Source organism: Zingiber officinale, chromosome 3B (genome assembly GCF_018446385.1).
Source record: "Zingiber officinale cultivar Zhangliang chromosome 3B, Zo_v1.1, whole genome shotgun sequence".
Classification (NCBI taxonomy): Eukaryota; Viridiplantae; Streptophyta; class Magnoliopsida; order Zingiberales; family Zingiberaceae; genus Zingiber; species Zingiber officinale.
This window is the reverse complement of record NC_055991.1, coordinates 104,184,029-104,187,616: the sequence shown is the minus strand read 5'-3', so window position 1 is coordinate 104,187,616 and position 3,588 is coordinate 104,184,029. Positions and strand designations below refer to the sequence as shown.

At 37.3% G+C, this 3,588-nt stretch overlaps 1 protein-coding gene across 1 annotated transcript; it reads left to right on the top strand.

Annotated features, from left to right (window-relative positions):
• Positions 1-348: 348 nt before the first annotated feature.
• On the top strand, positions 349-1,175 carry LOC121968484 (RING-H2 finger protein ATL74-like). The gene has a single exon (XM_042518828.1). It carries the CDS (start codon positions 487-489, stop codon positions 1,021-1,023), a length of 537 nt encoding a protein of 178 aa, XP_042374762.1. The 5' UTR covers positions 349-486; the 3' UTR covers positions 1,024-1,175.
• Positions 1,176-3,588: the final 2,413 nt, after the last annotated feature.

Sequence of the window (3,588 nt, the reverse complement as noted above, 5' to 3'; positions counted from 1 at the left end):
GAAAAAAAATTCATCGCAAACCTTCATCCCTAAAACACCATTTTTATAGTGAGATACGATGGAAGAAAATGTATTGATTAGTGAATCATTGATCATTCCGTTGTTTCAATTTCATTTGGAGTAAAAAATGATAACGTTTATCCGGCCTCACATATATATAAATAAATTAGGGGATACATTTTATCTTAACATAACGGTCCGCATCAGGATGGTTAGACGTCCAGTCCAATGAATTCGTAAATCACTTGCGTGTAGTAACTAGATTCCAACTGTAGATGCTTAGAAAATTAGTCGCACGCATTGCCGTTAAATCATGACCTGACTTAGAATTTATACCAAAGGAAATAGATATGGGGGAGAAAAAGTATTGATCAGTGAATTATCCAACATTCCTTTGTTTCATTTTCATTTTTTTTTTCATTTCAAATATACATGCCAGGTCTCCCCTTCTTCGTCACTATTAATTTCTTTGGAATATAATTGATTATGGTCCAACAGCCTCACCCCCGTGAGCTCTCGGTCGCCCCCACCCGCAGCTCCACGGCGGCGGTTCCTGCAGAGTCCCGCGGCGGCGGAGGTGACGCGGCGCTGGACTACGACGTGGTGGTCATCCTGGCGGCGATGATCTGCGCGCTGGTCTGCGCCCTGGGCCTCAATTCCATGCTGCAGTGCGTGGTGCGCTGCACCCGCCGAGCCCTCGCCGACCCCGCCGCCTGGATCACCCAGCGCCGTCTCAACGCTGGCCTCAAGCGCGAGGACGTCGTCGCGCTTCCCGTCGACACCTACGCCGCCGCCACATCCGGCGGGTCGCCCTCTTCGCCGTCGGCCTCAGCCACGCCGCAGCCGGGCTGCGCCATCTGCCTCTCCGACTTCGCCGACGGGGACAAGATCCGCGTGCTGCCGATTTGCGGCCACCGGTTTCATGTCTCTTGCATCGACACGTGGCTGCTTTCCCACTGCTCCTGTCCCACATGCCGCCGTCGCCTCTCCTCTTCTCGCGCCGACGACACCACTGCACCCTGATTACTTTAACTAATTAATTAAGTAAATTAAATCTATGCAATTTAGAATTCTGGTGCTAAAATTACTACTATTACTTTGCTTTCTTCTCAAGTATCTGTATAAGATCTGGTGCATTTTGAGAGGCTACTTAATCAATCAGTTTACTGATCAAACTGTTTGTGAATTTTTTTAAAGCAACTGAAAATAACCAAAAGAAAAAAAAAAAAAAAAAAAAAAAAGGAGAAGGTATTTTAAGCATGTCATGATCAATAATGAATTGACTGGACCACTTAATGAATCACAAAGGTTTGCTGTGATTTTAAAGCATTCATGAATATGAAAAATTTGCAATGCAAAAGGTGGCAACATCCACTAGGCAACAACTTGACGGCCTAGATAAAAAGCTGTGAGATTGACCTCTCCTCATTATGTTGTTTGAAAAACTTTGTGGGTTCTTATCGGTCTTTAATCATGAGAATGAGAATATAGGGTTTAGGGGGGCAATGTTACAACTCCACTCATAAAATATAAATTTCTCTCAATTTAGTCACTGCACTATTGTGTCTATATATATATATATATATATATATATATATATATATAAAGGCTCTCCAATTTTTTTTTAAAAAAAATATTAAAACACCTCATCCTATTTTTTCATCCAAAAATAACTCTATTCAAGTTAGATCAATTTTGATCAATTTAAGAAAATTTTGACCAAATTGAAAAAGATATTTTGATATAATAGTGCTACAATTTTAATCAAATAAAAGCAATTTTATTATATGTTGTAATAGTTTTACCAAACTATATATTGTCATTTTTTTATTTTTTTAAATATTTTTAAAAATTAGTGTGCTCTTGATATATAACTATTTAATTATAGTGTATAGATAGTTAGCAGACAAAATTTACTTCTTTCAAACTACTAACATATAAGTTTTAGAAACTAGAAAAACAAACAGATAAAAAGACAACGCGAGGGCCAAATTGGAAAATATAAATCATATCAACGAATAGGTAAATTATGTTCTTTCTGAGAAGCTTTATTGGTAGACAAGTCTTTTTAATCATGAGAACAAGAAAATTTGGGCTTAAAAAGTTCACTACGCCCCTCAATTTATTATAAATATAAAGTTTTTTAAATTTTAATTTAGCTTTTTTTCTTCCAAAATTACTTGTTGCCGAAGCTTTCCATGCTTGCAACGAGATAGAGACAATGAGAAGTTGGAAGCAATTGAGAATCATACAAAACTTTTGAGACATTTTTGTTTTCCAGGGCTTTCAAATAATGAAATCAGAATACACTTGAGAAAAACTTTCAATTGGTTTTGGATCAAAATTATTAAAGTTATTCTTGGAAATTATGCAATAAAAGGTGCATTTAGAAAATAGTCTCAAGATTCTTCAAAATCATATATAGTTGGTGTTGGAAAACATAAGTGGGGTTGTAAAGTTTTGGAGGACAATAATTATCATACATTTTTTAGTTAACACCACTTTAATTAGACACTCTTGCTCAAATAATAGCATTGGAAAGAATTAAGTTATTGAAACTCTTTTATTAATGGTGGGGCTTTGAATACTAAAGTTCAACACAAAAATCATGAGGAAATTGTAATCTCTTCTCCTTTGTTTCTTTTGTAATCACACTTTAATCTTTCCATAAGATTACAGATCTAATTGGGTGAGTGAAATCCATGAATGACTCAATATTCTTTATTATGTGATAAGAAGATGCTTTCATGTACCTAACAAGCCCATATATTCTATTTCCCCCCTCAAAATTCCATTTTTCTCTTTGGATAAGATTTTCCATGGGGAAAAATATAAGAAAACAAAGAGTTAAAATGAAATTTCCTTTAAAAAATAACTAATTAATTTCTTGGACAATCATATTGTTTTTCAAAACAAAAAGTGTTTCAGAAATTGAGATCAAATAATCATGATAATTTAAATATAGAATCATAGGAAACTTCATAGGAAACAATATTCTAGCAACATATAGATTGGACTCCACCGTTTGCATGTGGAGCAAGTACTTTTCTCCTTTGTCTATTGCAAGCAAGCTAAGGTGACAATTATCCACAATGGAAGAAATCATGTATAATTTGAGTTAGGAAAAAAGATGCTAGAATTGACATATCGATCATGATTATTATTATAGGAAAAAGATTGTGCTGAATCAAACCCCCAATATTGTTTGGTTGATTCCACTTAATGGCTCAAACCATTGGATCATCATTCTATTTTCTTTTTTATCGAATGGCTCCTCTCTCTCTCTCTCTCTCTACAATGGTGGGGAGTGGGCCCCCAGGGGCTGGATCAGTTGGTAAGTTGGTGGTATGTTTGCAGCATGGAGCGACGGTTCGAGTGTCGCCAGTTGCAATGTGGGATAATATCTCCGTCTGCTGGCTTAAAGCCTCGAACAATCATCAACTTGCCAACCCAGCATTCACCCTGATTTACCTCCTCCTATAATACCATGGGGTAGACGTAGGGGGCCGCTGGACGGCGGAACCCGCCTTTTTGCAGCATACAATGGTGGGGAGTGGGAGTCATCACTAGCATGCATCCTCAATGCCC

Excerpts from the sequence above, each read along its gene's own strand:
- LOC121968484 (XM_042518828.1), top strand. The coding sequence starts at position 487 with ATGGTCCAACAGCCTCACCCCCGTGAGCTCTCGGTCGCCCCCACCCGC.